Source organism: Durio zibethinus, chromosome 7, assembly GCF_047325235.1.
Source record: "Durio zibethinus cultivar Kanyao isolate XHJ-2024 chromosome 7, ASM4732523v1, whole genome shotgun sequence".
Classification (NCBI taxonomy): Eukaryota; Viridiplantae; Streptophyta; class Magnoliopsida; order Malvales; family Malvaceae; genus Durio; species Durio zibethinus.
The window spans coordinates 17,532,389-17,555,989 of NC_143168.1; the positions used below are offsets into that span (position 1 = coordinate 17,532,389).

The 23,601-nt window shown below is 29.9% G+C and overlaps 1 protein-coding gene across 1 annotated transcript; it reads left to right on the forward strand.

Annotated features, from left to right (window-relative positions):
* The first annotated feature begins 498 nt into the window (after positions 1-498).
* Positions 499-23,397, forward strand: LOC149518060 (disease resistance protein RPS2-like). Its single transcript, XM_089763403.1, has 4 exons — positions 499-953; positions 16,717-18,394; positions 19,872-20,353; positions 23,091-23,397. The coding sequence occupies exons 1-4, from the start codon at positions 499-501 to the stop codon at positions 23,395-23,397; spliced, it is 2,922 nt and encodes a 973-aa protein (XP_089619529.1).
* The last annotated feature ends 204 nt before the right edge of the window (positions 23,398-23,601 follow it).

Below are 23,601 nucleotides of genomic sequence, written 5' to 3' on the forward strand. Positions count from 1 at the left end.
TTCCCTCACCAAAGTAACAAAATTTGACTTCCATATCATGCATCATTTGCTTGAATTCATTGTTTTTCATGCCAGCTAAGGACAAGGAATGATAATTGTAAATATACTTTCATCAAACCTTCGAAGCAATTTTTTTTATATAATAAAATTCATGCCATGCATTTCTGACTTCTGGTAATTAATAAAAGGTTCAAGGATAGCTATTCTAGAAAACAAGGTCAGTTGAGTCTGCACACTTGTAGCACTCGATTCAGTACCAGAATCATGAAAAATGAAGATGCCAGTCTAATGGACAGAGTAGAAAAGGCTCAAGGAGAGATCAGTGAAACAGTTACAGGAATGTAACAAAATGTGAACAGACAATTGATAGAATTAAAACAAATGTTAGCAGAGTTGACAAAAGGAAAAAGAGTTATTGAAACACATGGGGCAAGAGAGGAAACAGCTGTTGAGACACCATTGTATCCATCTGGGTCCACATATGTTCAAGACGCTCATATGCCACAAGTACCTCCAACTACTCATCAACCTTTTACTGACATTTCTACCAAGATGCCATCAATTCAGACAAATATCGATCTCAAGTGCACTCTTAACGACTCTTCTGCTGTGCCTAATGGGGATAATTTTAAAGAATCAAAAAAATTAAATAGTGTGCTAGATCCATCAAGAGATATGATAATGAAAGATAAATTTGATTTGTTGAAAGAGAGATTGAAGGTAATTGAAGGCCATAACGTGTATGGGAATGTTGACGCCAATGAACTTAGTCTAGTGCCTGATCTCGTTATTTCATCAAGATTCAAAGCCTCAGATTTTGAAAAGTATAACGAAATTGGATGTCCTAAAATACATTTGGCCCAATACTCTCACAAAATGGTTGGGTACACTGGTGATAAAAAGCTGCTTATTCATGTATTTCAAGAAAGTTTGATTGGGGCAATAGCTAATTGGTATTATAGTCTGAAAAGCAGTTAAATTCGTACTTAGAGGGATTTATCACGGGCATTCTTAAAGTAATACCAGTATATGTTGGAATTGGCTCCAGATCGATTAACCCTCCAAAATATGAGAAAGAACCCCAATGAGAGTTACAAAGAATATGCTGCTAGATGAAAGAATATGGGATCATAAGTACAACCACCTCTTACCAATAGGGAGTTGAATTTCCTGTTTGTGGATATCTTTTCTTCTCCCTATTATGATAAGTTGATCAGCAATACTTCATCAGAGTTTGTGAATTTATTGTTTGCTGTGGGTAGAATTAAAGATGGGATAAGAAAGGAAAGAATTATAAATACTAGTGATGAAAAAAAATGAGATATTTTTGAAACAATTGTTAAAGGGCAAAATGAGAGAAATCTCACCATGATGCAGGAAGATCCAACGGATGATAATTCACAATGGCTACTATATTGTCCCCAACCAATATTTTCGATCAATGATTTTCCTCAACCACTTCATCTGTGTGCTCAAATTTCTTCACCACGAATGGAACCAAAGATCAACTTAAGCTATTCACAGAGTCATAAGAGAAAGAGAGCCAAAGTGTATCATTCACTTTCAATACCTTATGCTGAGCTCTTTACTTTACTGATAGAGAATTATATGATCTCTATTGTTCTTACAAGACCCAGAAAGCCTTCGTTCCTGAAGTGGGATGATCCTAATGCTAAATGTGAATTTCATGATGGAGTTAAAGGGCATTTCATAGAAGATTGTACTGCCTTCAAGGATAAAGTTCAAGCTTTGATCGATGCAGATGATGCAAAGTTTAAAGAGCTAGTTGGTGATTTTGATGATTGATAGTAGTAAAGTTACAAGTTAGTGATGCTAAAACATCAAAGAGGGAAACTTTTGTTTATGTAACTTTGAATATCATCTTAAGAGTATGATCAAGACGATAAATTCTTTTTGGCCAAGTCTTAAGGTTTGATTGCATGAGTAAACATTGTGCATCATAATGTTTTATTTCGTGTAAGTTTCGATATATAGTTATTTTTTTTTAAATAAAAAAAAGAGAGAAGATTTAAATATGAATAAAGCCCCATGTGGTTAAGTACTGAGGCTAGAGAAATATCTTGAAAAAAAAAAGTAAAAAAAAAATAAAAAAAAATGAAGTCTTGAGTCTAAGATGAATTGGCGATCGTTATTAGGAATTTTTCAAATACCTAAATGCCAATTTGCTCATTCAGTTGACCCCATTTCATCAGTCATGACCCCTTGATAGCCTTGAATTCGAATTTGTGAACCTTATTTTCACCTGATATTATTGGCAATATAATTTTCTAAGGCAATGAACAAATGAAACAGCCATTAAAAAATGTGTGGTTCCTAGAAAATCAAGTCTATATGACTTTTTTTTTTTTAGAATTCAAATGCGATAATTTAATATGATAAGATTATGCTGCAGTTCCAAAATTTTTAAATCCAAGTCTTGTAAAATGCACTCAAGCATACTACCTTTCAGCTTTTTGTCCTAAAATTGATTCGATCCTTTATCTTGAGGTATATTTGTTAGAAAAAGAATACCTCATTACCTCTAAGGCAATTTGAGTTGTGATTAACCTTTTTGTTGTCTTTTTGTGGAGTAACTTAGATTATTTGATACCTTAAACATGTTTACCCCACATAATTCTTTTCTCGTCCATTTCATTTAGCCATTCTCTTGTAATTACTTTAGGTGTGAGCTATAGGGGCAAAAAAAAAAAAAAAAAACAACAACAACAACAAAAAAAAAAAGAAAAAAAAAAGAAAAGATTGGTTATGACATCATGCACTAAAAAAAAAAACTTGAGCAAATCCAAAAAGGTTTTCACAAATTCAAGGTTTTGAAAAAAAGAGACAAAAAAAAAAGCCAAAAATTTTTTGAGATAAAAAAACCCTTTTTCCAAGTTCATTTTCCTGAAGAGTAGTCTTCAATTTAAGTGTTTATGCTTGAAATGACAAATGGCTATCTTTCATTATCTCTTCACAAAAAAAATTTTTTATCTCTTGTTACCCCTTTGAGCCTGATTGAATTCTTTCAAAATAAACCCTGAATAAGGATCACCTTCCACATTGAGGGCAAAAAAAAAAAGAATGCATTTGAAGGTTAAGAATGAGAATATCTAATGGAATCTCATGTGATAGGGGCACAAACCCAATATAAAAGTTCATAAAAGTTTTGAATCCACTCAGTGAAAGGATGCAAAAAAAAAATTTTGAAAGGAAAGGAAGAATAAAAAAAGAAAAAAAAAAGAAATGAATGGGTGGAAAGCATAAAATAGAATATACCTTAGAGTGTATCCTTCCAATGAAAAATGATCCTTAGTTTCAAATACCTTTAAATACTTGTTTTGGGCCTTTTTATCCTGTTCTTTGGCAACCATGAACCTTAACCTACATTACAACCTTTGAAAAGTCCATAATGGATCAGGTATGAAAGCTTAAACTTGAAGAGTTTCTCTTGAAAAAATGAACATGAATTTTTTTAGTTTTCCTTTTATTACCTAATCTCTTGTTTGAACCATTAAACCTTTTTGAAAAAAATTCTTTTCCTCTTTTGGATTAGATTTGAATTCTCAAGTGCATGGTGTGTAAAAAAAAAAAGAAAGAGAAATATAGAAAAAAATGGCTCTAGGGTGAAAACCCTTAAAAGGGCAATCTAGAGCCAACCCTGAAAGGTCACTCCTGATGCTAAATATGGTGGATGCTAAACAGAAGTCAAGCCAAACCTTTTTGAAAGATCTGAAATATCAAAGCCATAGAAGTCTGATATGGGTTGATTATTCCTAAATAACCCTTTAAAATCTCAAGCCCTTATAGCTGATCTTGACATATATCAAAATGTTGCATTTGGAGACTAAGAAAAATGTTGAATATGTTTGATTTTCAAGGAATTCACGCTTTTAGAAAAGCTTATGTTTCATTCGTGAGCTTGCATCCCTCTTTCACTCCCTTCAAGGGTTGGAACCTTTTGAATAAACATCACTATCTACAAAACTATTACATTCATTTGGAAAGAAAATCCTCACCTTTTTCATTTTTGATAGGGATCGCCAAATTCTAAAAAAATTAAGCCCATTTTATTTGGCCATTAATGAAGTTTTAAGCCTAGTTTATCTGGCCATCAATGACATTTAAGTTCAGTTTTATCTGGCCATCAATGAAGTTTTAAGCCTAGTTTATCTGTCTATTAATGAAGTTTTAAGCCCAGTTTCAGGCCATCAATGAAACTTTAAGCCTAGTTTATCTGGCCATTAATAAAGTTTTAAGCCTAGTTTATCTGGCCTCAAATGAAGTTTTAAGCCCAGTTTATCTGGCCATTAATGAAGCTTTAAGCCTAGTTTATCTGGCCATCAATGAAATTTTAAGCCTAATTTATCTGGCCATCAATGACATTTAAGCCCAGTTTATCTGGCATCAAATCAAAATTTAAGCCCAGTTTAGCTGGTCTTCAATAAAATTTAAGCCCAGTTTATTTGGCCCCAAAAGAAGTTTTAGAGTTTCAAAGTTCTATCCAGAATAAAAAAATTCTCGATGCATAACCTTTTGAAAGATCTTGCATTTGCATCACTTGTATCATGAGAAAGACATTTGACCTAAAAACAAAGATATTCAAATTTGCATCGCTCATCTGTGCATCATGAAAGGGATATTTGTATTTGCATCGCTCATTTGTGCATCATGAAAGGGATATTTGTATTTGCATCGCTTACATCTATACCACAAGAGAGACATTTGCTTTTGCATCACTTACATTCGCACTTGCACAAGATATTTGCATTCGCACAATAAAAAAATTTACATTTGCACTACCATGGCATCCGCATCCTAAGAAAAGGTATTTATAGGAGCATTTACATGAAAAGAACATTGTCATTGTCAAATATAGTTGCATCAAGCATTCATATTTTTGCATTCGCATTAGCATCATTTGATCAAGATAGATATTTGTATCATTGATTGCATTCACTCTGATTGGGGAAAAGCCATTTTCAAAACAAAAATTTTTTTTCTAAATTTCAAAGTTCTATTACCTCTAATTGAGAGGAGCATTTAAAGATCTTGATTTCTAAGACCTTCGGGTATAATTTCGATTTGCGGTATTATCCCGATCAATTCATTATTCTTGACTTGCGGTGTTGTCACAGTCAATTCTATAAGATCTCCGGGCATAATTTCGATTCGCAATATTATCCCAATCGATTCATTATTCTCGACTTGTGGTGTTGTCCCAGTCGATTTTGTAAGACTTCCGGGCATGATTTCTGTAAGACCTTCAAGCATGATTTCAATCCGTGGTGTTGTCCCAATTGATTTTTTATTTCTCGATTCACGGTGTTATCCCGATCGATTCTTTACTTCTTGACTCGCGGTGTTATCCTGATCGTTTTTGTTTACGTCTCGACTTACGGTGTCGTTTCGATCATTTTCGTTATCATTTAACTTGTAGTTTTATTTTAAAAAAAGAAAAAAATTTTAAAAAAAATCCATGATTTGCTTCGGACAAAATCGTTGTCTTTATCTTTGCCCTATTATTGATTTTTAGTAATGTGCAAAGAGGTGCAGCTGTAGACACAAGATTTTCTCCTGGTCTACATTTTTATAATCTAAAAAAAAATTAATTAATTAAAAAAAATTAATTAAAGTTTTAAATCAAAAAATGAAAAAAAAAAGAAAAAAAGAAAAAGAAGACAAACAAAAAAGTCAAATAGAAGAAGAAACAAACTAAAGGCTGTTGCCAGCAGGTGCTGTGCACGGCACCGCTGGCCACCCATGCCTGCCACCACCCCAGCAATCATAATACCCTATCGTCCAGTCTTTTCACTCCATCAACATACACAACCACTGTTTCAACCATATAAAACACTAGCTTCTCCCTTATTTCAGAGGGAGCTAAAAAAAAAACTCTTGGATCCCCTCACCAGAACGGCAGAAGCACGCACCCCTACCAAAAATCTCTCAAACAAAAAAGTCACCCCCCCAAATACCCAAACAAATCTACGAAAATCAACACAAAAAAAAAAATAAAACCATAAAACAAAACACAGTTCTCCCCGCAGGGAGGAACCTAGCGCCGAGCCACCTGCAACAAAAAGAAAGGTTATTAGTTTGAGTTTAAAAAAAAAAAAGAATGAGAAGAACATAAAACTTTGAACCCTGATCTACATCGATCGGGGTCGTTTCCAGCGAAGAGGAGACCAAATCTGGATAGATCACGTCGAAAGCAGCTTCCTGGTAACTTTTGAGGTTTTCAGCCACCGGCGACGGTGGATCAAGCGACGGCCAGTGCGGTGCTTCCGGCGGTCGAACGGTGAGACGGCCGAGAGAACCCAGAGCTTTGAGGAGATTTTTTTTGGAAGAAATGGTGAAATGAGCTGAAAAAAAAACCTGACTTTTATAGAAAATATAAAAGCAAAAACGACGTCGTTTTGAGCATAGGCCCAAAATGACGTCGTTTCAAGTGTAAGAAGGATCCGCGCATGGACCGAACCTGACCCGAGATCCGTGCAAACCGACCCATCGACCCGCCTCAGCCAACTTTCAGTCGGTTCAGACGAACCTCCAGCGAACCGGTCGAACAGGTCTGAACCGTTCCTCAACCGGCTCAACCGAACCGCATGTCGAACCGATCCCTTTTCAGTCTAACTAAACTGTTGTTGACCGGACAGTTGATCGGTCCGGTTCAGGTAAAATGTTTTTTTGAATTTTCTAATTTTTTTTATATATTTATATATTGTTATTTTAAGTATTTTTTATATATTTATGCATGATAAATGTTTAATTTTATTAAAATAAATATCTAATTGTTTTTAATAATAAAAAAATGAAAACAATATAGGATAATAATTAAACATATATATTAAAAATGCTTAAGATAATAATAATAGTAATAGAATAATTATTATTATTTTCCCTGCCTAGATGTTAGAGGGAATAAAAAAATATTTTCCTAAAGAAATAATTTCGCCTAGATGTTGGGGAATTATTATTAATAAATTTTCATAAAAATAAATATATAAGAAAATTTTAATTAATTTTCAAAAATCATTAAAATTGAACTTGCTCCGAAAATCCGCCTAGATGTTGGAGATTTTTAGAGATGTTCGTATTTTCTTAAAAACGAAATCTTAAACACTAATTCTTAATTTTCAAAATCTTAGGTTTCTAAAACCTCATAAAATCCCCCTTAAAATCTAAAATCCCTAAAATCCAAAATCTCTAAAATTCAAACCCTTAAATCAAAACCTCAAACCACAAAACCCAAACCCTAAAATCTCTAAACTCTAAAATCAAAACCTTAAACCTTCAATATCCTAAGATTCAACCTTTAAAACCCTCCAAACCTTAAAACTAAACCTTCAAAACCTCTACTTAAGCCCTTACTCAAAATATTTTCAAAACTTTAAGGATACGTATGAAAATCTCGCATGAAATGGTTTGTTCCCGAATGCTGTCTAAATGATGGGGTATTTAGGAAACTCCGTTTCATTAAGTTTTTCACACGAATTCTTAATTCACATTAATAATAAAATTAATAAATAAAAAGTATAATAGTAAATTGGGATCTTAAATATAAACAGTCGCACCTAAGCTCTGCCTAGATGTTGGAAAGTCAGTGTAGTCTCATTATACTTAAGAGTCCAACTTTTAAATTGCATCTCATCCTACATAACATTCATTAGCGTACATACATTAGCATGTTATCATTGATAATTATCTGCATTATTCTCTCTTCAATTTACTGTTCGATGATAAAATATTTTATAATAAAAAAATAATAATACTTAAAAAAAAAATTTTTTTATAAAATAAAAATAACATTCCGAAAGAAATAATTCTTGGTACTCTGCCTAGATGTTGGAGAATCACTAACAATTATTTTCTATGAAGATTGTTATTTCATTTTAAGAATTATTGTGTTAAATCTTAAGCAAAAAGAGTTATTTTAAATTCTGCCTAGATGTTGGAGAATTTTAAGATCATTCTTTAACTTAAAGATTTTTTCAATATTTCTAAATAAAAATTTTCAGCAAAATTTTATTTTTCCAAATGAAGGGAATTAGTGTTAAATTTCAAATTAAAACCATTTTTATCCAACATCGAAAATAATGCGTAATTAAATGGTACCAATTTATGGGCGTTGTGGGGGTGCTAATCTTTCCCCACACGTAACCGACTACCGGACCCAACCTGGTTTTTCGTAAACTGAAATTTATCTTTTTTATAAACTTTAAACCCGTTTTTATAGTTTTATTAAAAGGATAAACTTTTGGGTGATCAATCACACCTTAACAAAGAATGGTAGCGACTCCCCTTCCATTTACTTTGATTTTAAAACTCATTTACGTCTGACGGTCCTAAAACCGTTACGACAATTACATATTATGTTTTATTGATTTTTTGTTATTTTTTGAGTATTGTAGAGCATTTGCTCCCTTTATACTATATAGGCTCGTGGTTTAAATATTTTAATAAAATCATTATGAAAAATTTAATAGGCAAATCATCTAATAAAAAATAAAATCATTAAATTCCAAACTTGCATTTTTAAGTCAAGTTAATTAAGAAATTCATACAAAAATTAGAACAACAACCAATGAGACAAACAATTTTTCTCAAGCCAAATTTTCTTTTCACTTTTTAGTAACCAAAATTCTCAAGTAAATAGGTCAAGCTGACTCTCAATTATGTCCAAAGCTATTTCTAGTTTGTATTCGTATGTTGGATTTTGCTTTTTGCGATCAAATTTTTTACTGGAATTTAAGCAAGAATATAGTCCACTTTGAAAGATTTGAAGTGTATTAATGACACATCATCAAGCCTTGAGCAACCAAATAAAAGAAGCTCTTTTAAGAGACACCAATGAACCAATGGTACTTGGAAGTTTTCTTAGATTTTTGCAATCTTTAAGGCTTAAAATAATTTAGTGTTTTTATCTCACCAATAGATTGATCAACCTCAATCAACTTAATTTTTGTAATCATTGAGCATCAATTTCTCAAGGCTAAGGTGTCTTAAAAAGTTTGGAGTTTTGAGAAGGCATTGTGAATAATTGAGATTAATGATTTCACATTTAGAAGAAATTGGGAACTAAGAAGAAATTAGAAACAATTAGTTTTTCTTAAAACAAAATAATTAGCTTTTATAAATGTGATGTTGCTTCGTGAAAATGAAATGAAAATGACTATTTCCTAAATTGTTTTAGGTTAGTTTTGCTCATGTGAAGAACAGTTAGCATCAAAATATCTAAATTTATAAGAAGACATTCTAGAGGAAATCAATGCTGCCACATTGCCACATCACTAGCAATCAAATGGGTAGCCAACGTGACTAAAGCTAAAAAGTGGCTACAACCATACCGCATTGACATTCATTTAAATCTAAATGAAGCCTAAGTTTTTGTATTTTTGCAAATGCTTTAGTTTTCATATCTATCTCATTTAACATGAGAAATGGATTTACAACATATAGATTCACACTTGTCTTTCTAGAGTTCTAATAATCCTTTTAGGTCAATGATCAAGTATTTAACAATTTCGGTACCCTATTGGAAGAAAGACTTTTTTTGAAAGAAAATTAAAAAATTACATATTTTGGATATAGATAGAAAATTTAAAATCTTTTACAATTTCTCTTATTGCATCAAATGCGTCATTAGCTTTTTTTTTTTTTTTCATTAACAATTAGGAAAGACTTGCTAATGAGATTTTCAATTTCAATTATTGTATAAAAATCACAACTATTTAGTATTGTATTTGTGTATGAAAGATAAAATCAGTCAAGATATATATTCAAATATAATCATATATACTTACTTGTTTAACAAAAATAGAAGCAAAAACTTGATTTGAATTATTAAACATTGAATAAGATCATAGTTTGGAAGTTGTTCATTTTCATAACATATATCCTTCACATTGAATGCAAAAATTTATTCACTGAGAGTTTTTGATTACAGTCTCTCTTTTATCCCTTTCTCTTTCTCTTTTTATTATGTTAGCAACTTATCTCTACTAATTTATCTTTTAATGGTTGTATTCCATACTATGAGACAGTGGGGCAACAATTTTTTTATTAATCATAAACTACTTAAAGCAGTTTTTATTCAAAAAAGTAAATTGCCTAATAACAATTACTTCATGCATGGGGATCGACCCACCTACTATTCTAGGTGGACATAAAAGTTTTTATCTTCACACTAAGTATAATACATAAAATTTCTCTTTATATCAGATTCTTCAACTACTAGATAACATGAGCCGTAACATTGATTGCTAGGAAAATTGCACTATTTCCAATGCTTTTCATCTCAACCCATTCCATTTCACAAAAATCAAACCTAAAACTTCAAAATATGAAACCCATTTGCACAATGTTGGAGAGTAAATCTTGTAAACAAGTAGCATCTCTTAAAAAATTCAACCAAATATGTTTTGCATTGAATGGTAGAGTTAAATAGCTTTGATTCTTTTCTTATAGTCAATTTTATAAATCGAAGACTTATGAAATCTTGAAAACACATGCTTTTAAAAACAAGAATAAAAAATAGTTTGAGGTATCTTTTTATATATTAAACTATAAACACATTAGATTAACTTATAAAATAATTTTCAAGGATGTTTACTTAGTAAATAAGAAGTATTTATGCTTCTAAAAAGGTAATTTAACATATACCAAAATTAAAAAAGGAAGATAACTAAACAAATGTTTGGAAAAAGAGAAAAAGAAATAAATAGGCCCTATTGATCCCAAGAAAACTAGCTATTTGTCAAGATTTGAAATGAAAAAAATATGTTACTAAAGTGAACTTCTAAGAAAAAAGACAAAAGGCATTAAGTCAAACTTCTTCAAAGTTATACCAGTAACCACAAAATGATAATCATTCTATCAAACAATTTAAGTGCATTGGAACTAAAGCTCATAATTCTATCTTTAAAAACACATCTCTTATCAAGTTAACAACAACTTAAGTAAAAGAAAACATGACATCTTTAGAAGCCAAGACCAGAAACCCCTATTATTGACAATAATGAATTGTTTGCCATTGGCAACATACTCTAATAATGAGATGATTCTCAACAACTAACAACGGGACAAGGTAAATAAGTTTAATATTTTGATCCTCCAAGTTATAGACATAAACGTTTCTATCTTCACAATAAGCATAGTAAATGGAGTTTCATTTTATATTAGATTCTTTAGTTATTGAGTAACATGAGCCGTAGCATTTATCTATGAGGAAATAGTATTATTTCAAATGCTTTTCACCTTAATCCATTCCCTTTCATAAAAATTAAACCTAAAAACTTCAAAACAATAAGCCCATTGGCACAATGTTGGAGAGTAAATCTTGCAAACAAGTAACATATCTCTAAAAAATTTAACCAAAAATGTTTTGCATTGAATGGTAAAGTTAAATGGTTTTTATTCCTTTTCGACGGTCAATTTTGTAAAACAAAAACTTAACCTTCAAACTCAATTGTAAGCAAACAATATTCCAAAGAAATGTAATAGTTTTTCCTCTAAATGTTATCACACTGATCACTATATTGTCTTTCAACTTTTGTTTTGATAATTCATAATCATCAGGAGAACAAAATATAAATTCATTATCTACAAGATTAAAGAATAGGATGTAGTAATTTGGATCACTTGGAGGTGTCATGAGAATGCACATAATGAAATCCATATTGAAAAGAGAAAGTTGAATTGTCTCAATTGAATCGAGATTTAAAAAGGAACAATCAAATGAGACAAGATCTAATAACATAAACCATCTAAAGGAAGAGCAACATATTTGTTTATTAAATATCTCATGAATGATTTTAGTGTAATATCGATATTGTGATACCTTGAAAAAGGTTTTCCCTTGATCCAACCGTCTATGAGATATAACAAGCTAAGGATAAGGTTGAGATATGTGTGGAGGAAGAGAATACGACGATCATTCATCATCAACCTCAACTATTGCTTCCATGTTCACAAAACCTAAACTATTTTCTTGCTTGAAAATATTACTGTATACATCAATAAGCATAACACAAATAAAACTCTTACGTTAACTAAATTGGAAGGAAATAAATTTCAGTAAAAAAAGACCCTAAGAAAATTGAAAATAAAAAAAATCTAATTTTAAAAAAAAATCTGAAAATTTATAAAAGAATTCTTTAAAATTGTAAAAAAATTCTAAAAAATTAAAAATTTTTAGAAATATAAAATATTCTAAAAAATTATACAAAATAAAAAATTTAAAAAAAAACCTAATATTTTAATAGAAAATCGAAAAAATTTCACAAAATATACAAAAAAAGTGTAAGATTAAACAAATTAAAATTTTTCCTAAATTTTAAAAAAAAATTTTAAAGTTTTTAGAATTTTTTTTGAAAAAATTATATATTTTTTATACACCTTTCTTGATAATTTTTAGTCTCATGTTTAAATTTATTGCAAGTGGTTTGGTTCAATTTTATGTAGGTAAATTTGGTTAGTTAATTTATTTTTTGATTTCTTTTGTGGATATAATATAATATATATATATATATATATGGGAGAAATCAAGTTATACACAAAAATTTTTTGCGTCTTTTTACATTTTTTTCTAATAATTAATTTTAATAAATAAAAAAGATGAGATAGATAAATTAAAAAGATAAAAAATGATTTAATTACATCTCTTGAATTTATTAAAATCAATAATTAACAAAAGTAAAAAGATGTAAAATTTTTTTTGGTATAAGTTGATTCCTCCCCTATATATATATATTTTATATCCACACAAAAAAAATAAATTAACTAACCAAATTTACCACCCTAAAATTAAACTAAACCACTTGCAATAAATTAAAAAAATCTGAAATATTCTAAACATTAAAAAATTTTTGAAAAATAAAACATCCAAAAAATTTAAAAAATTTTAAAGTTCATAAAATATATAAAAAATTAAATTTGTAAGGTTAAAAAAAATTAAAAATTTTCATAATTTTTTTAAAACATTTTACAAATTTTTAATTTTTTAATTTTTTTCAAAAAATATTTTATTTTTTACACACTTTCTTACAACTTTTTAAATAAATTTTAGTCTCTTGTTTCAATTTATTACAAGTGGTTTAGTTCAATTTTATGTTGGCAAATTTGGTTAATTAATTTATTTTTTGATTTTTTTGTGGATATAATATTTGATATATATATATATATATGTATGTGTGTATATATATATAAATATATATATGGGGGAAATCAAGTTATACAAAAAAATGTTTTACATCTTTTTACATTTTTTTCTAATAATTAATTTTAATAAATCGAAAAGATGAGATAGATAAATTAAAAAGATAAAAAATGATTTAATTACATCTCTTGAATTTATTAAAATCAATAATTAACAAAAGTAAAAAGATGTAAAATTTTTTTTGGTATAAGTTGATTCCTCCCCTATATATATATATTTTATCCACAAAAAAAATTAAAAAATAAATTAACTAACCAAATTTACCACCATAAAATTAAACTAAAGCACATGCAATAAATTAAAAAAAATCTGAAATATTCTAAACATTAAAAAAATTTTGAAAAATAAAACATCCAAAAAATTTAAAAAATTTTAAAGTTCATAAAATATATAAAAAATTAAATTTTTAAGATTAAAAAAATTAAAAATTTTCATAATTTCAAAAAAATTTTACAAATTTTAATTTTTTTCAAAAAATATTTTATTTTTAACACACTTTCTTACAACTTTTTAAATAAGTTTTAGTCTCTTGTTTCAATTTATTACAAGTGGTTTAGTTCAATTTTATGTTGGCAAATTTGGTTAATTAATTTATTTTTTGATTTTTTTGTGGATATAATATTTGATATATATATATATATGTATGTGTGTATATATATGTATATATATATATAAATTGTTTTATATAAGTTAATCCGTTTTCTATATATATATATATATATCAAATATTACATTTACAAAAAAATAAAAAAATAAATAAATTAACCAAATTTACCACATAAAATTGAACTAAACCAGTTACAATAAATTTAAACATGAGACTAAAAGTTTCAACACCTTTGTTTTTCAAGGATTTATAAATATTTTTTCCTCGTATTTGATACCAACTATATATTTTCAAGGAAGCTGTTAGCCCATCGCATTCCATCGGCAACTTGCAGCAAATAGAAAACGTTTAGGCTTTTTATATTGCTCTTGGTTGGAGCCACTCTCTCTTCTATCTGTCAACTTATTGCTAATTTATTTTTGATGAGCCTTATCTTAATGGACTTGTTGTGTTAAAAAAAAAATGAAATTATCGTTTCAATGTGACTTATACCTGCTTTTTAATTTTATGATTATTTGAAGGAAAATGAAGATAGTCTTTCTTTTCTCTTCTTTTCTTTGATGGTTTTGGCTCTGGTGGAGAACAAATAGACTTATAAGCACTCAAAAAGAAGAGATGTCTCTGGGTCCTTGAGCTGAAAAATTCCTCCGTAATTTCTTTCATTTTCTCATTACTTTAAAAATAACTGAGAAAAAATTATTTCAAATTCTCCTTCATATATAATGCATTTCTTATCCTTTTTGCTAATGTCAAGAGTACAAATTCCCCTTTATATTTTTCTTAAATAATTCCCTTAACTTTTTCCAGTTCAAAAAAAAAATGATGAAAATAATTTTCTAGAATCTCATTTTTTTCCTAAAAATTTTCTTAAACAAGGACTAAGAATCATGCAGCCACATGGATTACATTAACATTTATAAGATTTTAAAATAACATGTAATTATCGTTAGAATGTGATTTCTACAACTTTTTGGAGGAAAAGATGACATTTTCGTTGAAATAGGGTTCTCATGCTATATATATTTTTTAATTTGGTATTAAGAGAATGAAATTCTCAATTAGACACTTAAACTTTATTTTTATTACATACTTTATCCTTTTTACTAATAGTGTTAGTTAATGGATTGACGTGACAAAATCAATTAGTAAAATCATGTTATGTGATTATTTTATTTTTGAAATAAAAATTAGAAGAATTTAAAAAAAAAAGGAAAATTAGAAAAGAGAAAAAAAGATAGAATTGGGAGAGAGAAAATGAGGAAGGTGAGATGGGAAGAGATGTAAGGCAGGAGAGGGGGTGGAGCTAACAGTGTGTTTAGATTAAAGAGAGAGGAAAGAAAGGAAAATAAAGTAAATAAATGTAAAAGAAACAAAATTTTCATTCTTTATTTGGATAAATTTTTAATTTAAAAAAAAAAAAGAGGTGGAAACCAAATAACTTTTGGTTTTTCTTGTAAATTCAAATTTTTTAATACTCTAATTTGAAGGAAAAGAAAGTTAAAAATATTTTTTTTATAAAAAGACTATTATGTTCATCTTTTTATTAATATTCAAAATCTAATAAAAAAAATCTAAGCAAATTATAATCATTTTGTAATTTTTTCAAAGCCATCTTTTTTTTCAAGTAAGTTTCACATATTTCTTCTAATATAAAATTTTTTTATAATTTTTTGGTGATTTGATTTGGATGAATGATTAAATATAAATGATATATTTTTTAGGTTTATGAGATGACAAACTAGTTCAAAATTCATCAATGCATATTTGTAAAATATTAGTTTTATTTGATTAAAAACCATTAATATAGCAGCAATTGTAAAGCCAAACAAGATAACAAATATATAATTGTCTAAGAATGCTTTAAAATTACACGTAATAAAATGTTATAATTAGAAACAATTATTATAATGAATCATTTCTTCTTTTTTTTTCACTTTTTATTCAAAATAATGGTTGTTAGAATTTCTTTTTTTTTTCCTTTTCTTTATTAATTTTAATTATCCAAACAAGAGTTACATATATTATTTCCTTTCCTTTCCTTTAAAAAACTTTCTTTTCCATTCTTTTTTATTATTATTAATATTTATCCAAACATAACGTAAATGTGTAATTAAGTAAAACCGAATTGATATAACGAAAATTTTATGCTCAATTTAAAACTCATCTTGAGTTCGATCAAGTTTTAATTTTAAAATTTGAGTTGATTTGAAATAAAAAATTAAACTACTTAAATTTGTTCATTTACCAAATAAAAAACGAATTCGATTTTCATATTCAATTTTAAGTTTAATTATTTATGTTTAAATTTAAACTCAAGATCGAATTAATATATATATATAAATAAAATAATAATTTTTTAATTAAAATAATAAAAATATATTAAAATAAAAAATTTGATTAAATTTATAAATTATTTTAATTAAATATTAAAATATTCAAACTCAACTTATTTAATAAATTAAATTATTCAAACTTACGGAGTTAGCTTTTAAAGTAATTTGATTTACTGAAGATAAATTTAAATATTTAATTGAAATTTTTTATTTTTAAATATAAAATGAAAAAAAATGCTATAATATAAAGATTTCTTTATATTAAGGCAAATAATGCTCTTGAGGGTCCAATCATTCTAAAATTTGTTTAATTTAATTACGTATTAGAATTAGGATTTATGGATGTAACATTTTTTTTCTAATTTTTTTTCTTTGCAATTTCTTTGCGTTTACTTTTCAAGACACTTCGATGGCCATCGCATCTACGCAAAAAAATTGAAACTTCCTTGCTTTGAGTCGCCTTTCTCAAATAAATTCTGGCTTTGCTCTGTTACAAAACTAAAAACAAAAATTATCACTTTGCTGTGGGAGAATTAGTTGCTGAATCCTTCTCTTCTCAGTCCTAATTTTTGGACTCGTTACAAGCTTAGCGTGAAAGCTGAAAAGGAGGCGAAGGATGTTGCTAAGCTACTCGAGCAGGCCAAACTTGACAGGGTTTCTTTTCGTGCTGCTCCACAAGGTATTATTGCCCCATCAGTTGAAGGTTTCGAAGAATTCGAGTCAAGGGCGTTGATTTTGAATGGAATCTTGGAGGCACTGAAAGATGCTAGTATCAACGTTAGAGGGGTGCACGGGATGGGTGGGATAGGAAAGACTACGCTAGTCAAAGAAGTTGCTAGACAGGTCAAGAAGGGCAAGTTATTTGATTCCGTGGTTATAGCAACCGTAACTCAGACCCTTGATGTTAAGGGAATTCAAGACCAAATTGCAGATTATTTGGGTTTAAGATTCGAGGAACAGAGTATGTTTGGAAGGGCACTTCGACTGCGAGAAAGATTGAACAAAGAGAAGAAGATTCTTGTTGTTTTGGATGATATATGGGCAAGATTAGATCTTGAGGAAGTTGGGATTCCTTTTCGGAATGAACATGCGGGATGCAAGATTCTGCTAACTTCTAGAGATCTCAATGTCTTATCAAGTGGGATGGATAGTCAGAAAGATTTTGCAGTTGACCTTTTAAATGAAAAAGAAGCCTGGAACCTGTTTAAGAAGACAGCTGGTGACTGTGTTGAAAGATGTGATTTGCAGGCTATAGCTATTGAAATAGCAAAGAAATGTGCGGGGCTGCCATTCGCCATTACAACAGTTGCAAGGGCTTTGAGAAACAAAAGTTTGTTTGAATGGAAGAGTGCTTTGTGTGAACTAAAGAGGCCTTCATCAAGAAACTTTAAAGGGGTAACAGCAGGCGTATATTCATCTATAGAGTTGAGTTACAATTATTTAGAAAGCAAGGAAGTTAAGTTGACTTTCTTGCTTTGCTGTTTCTTAGGCCATAATGGGTTGATTCAAGACTTGTTGAAATATAAAATCGGTCTGGGTTTGTTTCATGGCGTCCACACAATAGAGGAGGCAAGAAACAGAGTATTGACAGTGGTGAGTAACCTGAAAGCCTCTTGTCTGTTGCTTGATAGTTACAACAGTGAACGGTTTGATATCCATGACGTTGTTTGGTATGTTGCTACATCAATTGCAAATAGGGACCTCCGCATGTTTGCGTTAATAGATAGTGATGTGCTGAAACAGTGGCCTGAAAACGAGGCGATGAGAAATTGCAGTGCCATTAATTTACTTAATCCTAATATTAGTTCACTTCCTGAGGAGATGGAGTGTTCACTTCTTTCCTTTTTCCATATGGCCCATGAAGGTACAGTGAAAATTCCAGCCAACTTCTTTAGACGAACAGAAAGACTCAATGTCTTAGATTTCACTGGAATGCACTTTCCATCCCTACCAGTGTCAATGGAACTCCTCACAAACCTTCACGCGTTGTGTCTAAACCAATGTACACTAGATGACATAACCATCGTTGGCAAGCTCAAGAACTTAGAAATCCTTACAAGTTTTTATTTGGGAAATCGAGCTCTTGAATTTCCATCGTTAAAAGGCATTAGAATAGCTGACTGTCCAAAAATGACTACATTTTCAAGAGACAAGCAGGAAGGGACAACTGGCGATGGAAATGAAAGAAGGCTTGGTGAAGGGGACGTCTATATTACTGCAACCTTTTTCAGCCATAAGGTCAGTTTATTAGTGAATATTCATTTTATATTTTTGCATGATTTTGTTTCATTTTTCTTTATGTCTATCTCCCATTTGAATACTAGTTGTACATGCATCTCTTTTTTTTTTTTTTTTTTTCAATTTGGAATGGCCAACTTTAATCGGATCATATGAGAGTCCATAGGGTTTTGGGTATGTTATGGTTTTGGTGGGTGTTAGAGATTTATATTTGATGCATTATTAGTATATTAAGTTCCAGACACAGTTAATGAATTATACAATAACACTTCATAAAAAAATAATTTAAAACATATTTTTAGAATTAAGTGAATATGCTTTTCAATTAGGCTTTTAAAATGTATTTTTTTTATAAAATGTCTTTGTATATATTTCACTAATAGTATAACACCTATAAATTACAGTATATCAAATATAAATTCATTAACTAATGGTGAGCAGGGTGTTTTCATATCCTCTTTGAGGGCACAAAACCGGTAGTTACATATTTGAGTAAGAAGCAGGTCTGTGAATTGGCCGTGATCTGTGTTTTGGAAGCATATGGAATGTTGTTTTCAAGGGTTGAGATCCTCTCCATTGGGTTAATGTGCTTAAGCAAATCAAATTTGATTAAACAAAAGCAATGGAGGGGAACAAAACCCACGTGATAAAGTTAATCTTAGTCTTGAGTTTTGATTATCATCATTCCTTATTATTATAACATGCCTATGCACTGAACTCATTGTTTAATTGTATTTTCTATCTAAAGAAAGAAGATTGATCTTACCATGAGAATTATGTCAGCAGGTTGTCCCTCCCAAATTGGGGAGGTTAGATTTGTCCTCAATTAACATTCAAAGGATATGGCACGAGCAACCACTCCCATCCTCGTTATATAGTGAGGAATTAAAATTCTTAATGGTGAAGAGCTGTCACAATTTGAAATATCTGTTTCCTTCTTTCATGGCAAAAGATTTTGTGCAACTCCAAAGCCTTAAAATTCTGGACTGTAAGATCATGGAAGAAGTAATCTTAATTGAAGGATTTACAGAAGAGGAAAGGATGAGCCAGATGTTGTTCCCTAAACTAGATATCCTGTCGCTCGAAGACCTTCCCAAACTCACAAGATTCTGCTTTGAACCTTACTTTAAATTCCCATGCTTGAGAATTTTAAGACTAACAAATTGTCCTTTACTGAAAACATTCATCTCTAAATCTGTAACTGGAGATGAATCTTATATTCATCAAAATACAGAAGGAAGTAACTTGGAGGTTGACAACTCCGCTCTCTTCAATGAAAAGGTGATTCTTCTTTTTTTTTTTTTCCTTTACCATTATTTTCTTTACAAATTATCCTTTTAATTTGTTGTGGCTTTTCTTTCATCTGTTAATTTCATAAACCTTGTTCAGTGTTCTTTTTTTTTTTTTCTGAACATTTGATAAATTTGTTATTTTCATACGTATTTCAGTTATTAACCCAATCACATGAATTTATTAGGTGGTTTTCCCTAGTTTAGAGAGGTTGACAGTGAAAGGTATGAGGAACTGTAGAAAGATATGGCAGGACCAACGCAACATGGATTCATTTAGCAAACTAAAGAAAATACTGGTTAAAGGCTGTGAAACAGTTTTAAATATTTTTCCCTTTAGCATGATGGAAAGACTTGAGGAACTAGACAAGTTGCAGATTGTGAATTGTGATTCGTTAGAAGAAATAATTGAACCACGAGGACTCATTGCTAATGAATCAAATGCAGTAACAGCTACGGAATCTATTGTAGGGGAAGCAGTGACTAAATTCGTATTTCCCAGAGTAACATACCTACGACCTGATGAATTGCCCAAATTGAAAAGTTTCTACTCTAGGATGCATGCTACAGAATGGCCATCATTGAAAAGAATGAAGCTGGTTTCTTGCCACAAAGTAGAGTTATTTGCTTCAGAATGTCTCGGCTTTGGAGAAACTCAAGCAGAGAGCCAGTTGGGTGAAATCTTAAATAAACAACCCCTGTTTTGGGTCAATGAGGTATGAACACAAACAAAATTTGAAAATTCTTAGCATGATATAACTTGCTCCAAATCTTCAGCACCAATTTTATAAAATTCATTTAGTGAGATTAGTTCTTAAATTTGTATTGTAGCAAGTTTCAGTTATGTTATTATATAGTACTAGCGGTTTGCACTTTGCACATAAAATGCCTATTGAAATAACTACTGTTCGCATCTTTTCTTAATTATAAGAAAGAAATTGGAAATGTTCATTACTAGTAGCACGGCATTGTTAGACCTTTTTGATGGTTCATCTAATTCTTACCAAGAGCGTTGCTGGATATTAAATTATCAGTTGCAAGAATACTTTTACAATCATTTACCAATTGAAACTATGTTGTTTAATGTAATACCCCAGCCCAAATAATAATTGAGCTAGACTAATACTAAAGCCCATAAGTTTATTAAGACATTATTTAGTAAAAGAAAAATGGCTGAAGTATTATATGAAAGAAAACCTAACTATCCTGAAACAGAAAGGAAATAGAGTTCTTCTTCCTCATCTTTCTTAGGGTTAGAGAATATGAAAAATCAAGTTGGAGATTCACAATCAGAGGCTACGATCAAGTTAATCCCTTAAAGGTGAGTACATACCCTCTTTTTATTTAAGAAGAAATATCAAGTTGATTGCTATTATTTGGAGTTGAAGTTTTGAGAGAAAAATCAAGAATAATCATGAAATCCTTCATTAATCTTGATGATCTTTTGGGTAAATTACTGGGCTTTGTTTATTTCATGTTCTTAAGATTTATTGATGATTATTGAATGGAGTTTGAAGGCTGAAAGTAAGGATTTAAGTTTTTAAAGATTGAAAGAGAAATTCTATTTTTGGATGATATGTTGTGATCTGTAATAATGAATTAAAATAGAATTTTGCATTCATGGATAGATTATTGCTGTGGTTATTATATATCATTGAAAAGCATGTTGAATCCAGTATCTAATGAAATAAACGAAAGTCAAATCCGAGTTTTCTATGAAGAGTTGTCTAATTTTTAACTTAAGGATATACAGGCTATAAGACAGCAGCATCAGGGTTGAATTACAAAATTTTTCTTAATTTGTATATAAGGATTTACAGATTAAGCCATATATTTTTGGAAAGCTTATTGAGTCTACTTTCCAATGAAATAAGCGGAATTGAATTTGGAGTTTCCTGTGAATAAATATATAATTTTTATTAGAAGGTATACAGTCTGTTTGGCAGCAGTATATGACGAGGATTTCAAAAATTGTTATAACTAATCTACAATGAATTATGAGGTGTGCCATATATGGTTAGAAAGCTTATTAAGTCTAGTTTCTAATGCATTAAAGAGATCATAATTCTGATTTGGATATATTGAGATATAACTGTTTTAATGAAAAGAGGTAAGGCTGCCAATATTAATTAGTTAAGTTAACTATTGTGTAACTTAGTTGATTTTTGTATAAATGATCTCAAAAAAGGTTGATTAAATTCTGATATGTTGAAATGATCTTGGATAGGCCATTAATTATTTTGGGGGAAAAACTAAGTGGTGGAATCGAATGGAGGTAAGTAGAATCTCACACACTTTGCTTGTTTTCGAATCTATGTATATATATATGTTTATAAATGAATGAATGTTTTATTTCATTATTTTCAGTGTATGAAAATAGGATCAAGCATATGATTCTTTTGTGTTTTTGCTATGTAAATGATGGATTATGATTATGAATAAAATGAGAAAATGATTTATGTTTAAAGAATGATTTTAAGATAGCTACGTTTTTATATCCCTGGGAAGTGGGATCATCGACACCAGAACTAGTTCTACGACCCTGGCTAACGGGTAATAGTAGTTAGCGTACGCCCTGGCTAACAGGTTATAATAGTTAGCAATGATCATGAGAATGAAAATGTCGATACGGCCAATGTCACGGGTTATAGCAGTAACTGTAGCTAACGATTTGAATGATAATGATGATTTGGTTTGATAATGATGATTTATGATGATTTTAATGATTGATCCATGATTTTGTTTGATTATGATATTTGAATGATAGTATATTTTACAATAATTTATGAAGTGACATATTTTGACATTGATTTATGAATTTATGATATATTTGACAAAACGATGATCTTGAAATGTTTTGATATTATGATTTGATGAAGTTTTGAATGATCTATATGATGTGTAAGAAAACGATGCTTGATTTGGTAAGGTGTGTGAGCCTATACTTACTGAGCTGTGGTTTGCTCATTCCCTTTTTACTTTTTCTTTACAGATGACTAAGTAATAAGTTTGGTTAGTCTTGTGTGAAGCTAGAAGATGAAATGGAAAAGATTACTTAGTCGTCGGAGAATATGTTAGCCAATGAGATCTTAAGAGATAGTTTTATATTTTATATGGTTTGTATTTGGATATATAAAGATGTATTATCAATTGGATTAAAGATATGAATTTTACTTGGTAGATTATTTTATTGAAGAATTTTAGAATGTTTAAGAAAGAAGGCTTCGTATTACTTTGAGATTTTCTTCAAGGTAATATGGCCGTGTTGCGTCTTGATCTCGGGGTGTGACATTTAACACATTTGTTAATACACAAGATACTTTCCCTGTCTTACAAGAATTGACATGGAAGCGGAATGATATGTTGAAAGGGATATGGTATGCTCAATTCTCATTGGATTGTTTCAGAAAACTAAAAGTTATTAACCTCCAATGCTTTCCTGACGCATCAACTGCTCTTCCATATCGGTTCCCTCAGTCATTACCAAATCTTAAGAAATTTGTCATAAATGAAGCTGCCTTCTGTCAAATATTCCAGTTTGAAGGGATCAGCGATGAGGAAAGGCATACATCAGCACTCACTGAGGTAAAGGAATTGATGTTGTCTAAACTTCCAGAGTTGACACATCTCTGCAAGAAAGAATTCAATCCGAAAGCAACTTTATGTAACATAAGAACTCTTGACGTGCTGGAATGTGGAAAATTAAAGACTTAAGTGCCATCATCGGTGTCTTTAAAAAATTTAAGAACTCTGGAAGTTTCAAGATGTCATGGATTCATCAATTTAATAGCATGCTCGACCGCTAAGAGCCTGTTGCTACTAGAAAGAATGAGCATAACTGATTGCAATATGATAGAGAAAATCATAGCTTGTGAGGGTGAAGAAATAAAAGGCGGCATTATTTTCACCAAGCTGAAG